At 36.0% G+C, this 1,588-nt stretch overlaps 1 protein-coding gene across 1 annotated transcript; it reads right to left on the bottom strand.

Moving 5' to 3' along the window:
• Positions 1-313: 313 nt before the first annotated feature.
• LOC129876630 (proline-rich protein 4-like) lies at positions 314-1,588 on the bottom strand. The gene is made up of 2 exons (XM_055952114.1): positions 1,342-1,588; positions 314-1,052 (listed from the first exon to the last, which is right to left on the bottom strand). Exons 1-2 carry the CDS (start codon positions 1,511-1,513, stop codon positions 511-513), a joined length of 714 nt encoding a protein of 237 aa, XP_055808089.1. The 5' UTR covers positions 1,514-1,588; the 3' UTR covers positions 314-510.

Raw genomic sequence — 1,588 nt, forward strand, 5'->3', positions numbered from 1 at the left:
ACGTTTTGATTTTTATTCTTTTTTATTGCTCCTTAATTGTCCATGTGAACTATTTCTTTATGGTTGAAACGTTTGGCCCAAGGAGTGAAATAATAGGGCAAAGGTGCAGTAAAGAAAGGTATCCCTTTCAGAAAAGCAAACACTTGCCCACACAAGTTCTGGTAGAATAATAAGAAAAAATAGTAGAAGATTGCAGTTTTCACAGTCGTGGATTCCTCAACTTTGAACGAATTTTGTAATATCTTCAACATATTAGTATTTTCTGAATTTTGTTTTTCTTGATTTATATTAACATATTAATGGAAATTTGTGATGATGTATTATGTTTCTGCTGCATATATAAATTGTACACTCTTAACAATGCAATGGTACATGTTTTGAACTGGAACTATATATGTAATTAGAAGTTTTATTGAACGATTTTAAAATACGCACATACATTAAAAGGCACACCAACTAACTTGATATCTTGAATCTGCCTATGTCTAGCAGAATTCATTTAAAGCCCTCCTATGGTTGAGGAAGAGAAGGGAATGGTTTTTTGAAGAGTGGTGGGATTGGCCTATAGAGTGGAATAGTAGGTAGAAGTGGCTTTTTGTAGATTGGAATTGGTGGTAAAGGTGGCTTTTTGTAGATTGGAATAGGAGGTAGAATTGGCTTATTGTAGGTTGGAATTGGAGGTAGAAATGGCTTTTTGTATATGGGGAAAGGTGGAAATTTTGGAAATGGTGGAAACTTGAAGAGTGGCCAGAGGAAAGCAGAAGTGCATAAGGCTGTAGAGAATTTTAGATTTTCAGCTGGTTTCAATGTGTGTTTTTCATTGTTTACAGATTTAGTGACTACAATCTTGGAGGCTTCTATGCCATTGTGTGTTGGACATGGTGCAGCTGATGCACTATGGAGTTGGGCATAACAATCTTCCTTCAACTTCCCATCTTTCACCATCTCCTTAGGAATTGACACCTCAAACTTTCCGTCTTTGTCAAGTTTTCCCTCTCCCCTTGTTTTGATTTCTCCATTTCCAACCTTGCAGTCGATGGTAACACGAAGCCCTAAAAGCAAGAAACGTTACAGTTAGAGGCGGATCCAAAATTTTACTCTTATGTGTCAATGGTTACGAATTCAGGATTAATATACATTTTTCAAAATTGCTAATAGTGCATCTGCCCTTGGTTATAACCAAAGCATCAAGTGCACAAAGTTCCTACTATGCACAGGGTTCAAGAAAGGTCCAGACCATATTGATCTATTGTACGCAACTTTTTTTTTGCATTTCTACGAGAGGTTTTTTTATTGTAACAACTATGCTTTTACAAAAATAAATTTAAAAAATGAAAGTACCTGAAAAAGCATGAATGGTCTTTATGTTACTCTCTTTGCAATCAGCACATTCTCCAATTCCAACAACCTGGATTGTCTTGTCATCGGCATAGCAAAAACTCACTGCAAACAATAATAAAGAAACAGAGAATCCAAAAAGGATTCTGCCAAAAAGGGACTCATGAAGCCCCATTGGGATCACTATGCTAACAGGCAAATGAGCTCTACTTTTGCCAAAACTGTGAAGATAAGAAAAATTGGTGTGTTT

This window comes from Solanum dulcamara, chromosome 12 (genome assembly GCF_947179165.1).
Source record: "Solanum dulcamara chromosome 12, daSolDulc1.2, whole genome shotgun sequence".
Taxonomy (NCBI): Eukaryota; Viridiplantae; Streptophyta; class Magnoliopsida; order Solanales; family Solanaceae; genus Solanum; species Solanum dulcamara.

Excerpts from the sequence above, each read along its gene's own strand:
- LOC129876630 (XM_055952114.1), bottom strand. The coding sequence starts at position 1,513 with ATGGGGCTTCATGAGTCCCTTTTTGGCAGAATCCTTTTTGGATTCTCT. Across the intron at positions 1,053-1,341 it reads GACCATTCATGCTTTTTCAG|GGCTTCGTGTTACCATCGAC; the intron begins GTACTTTCATTT and ends TCTTGCTTTTAG.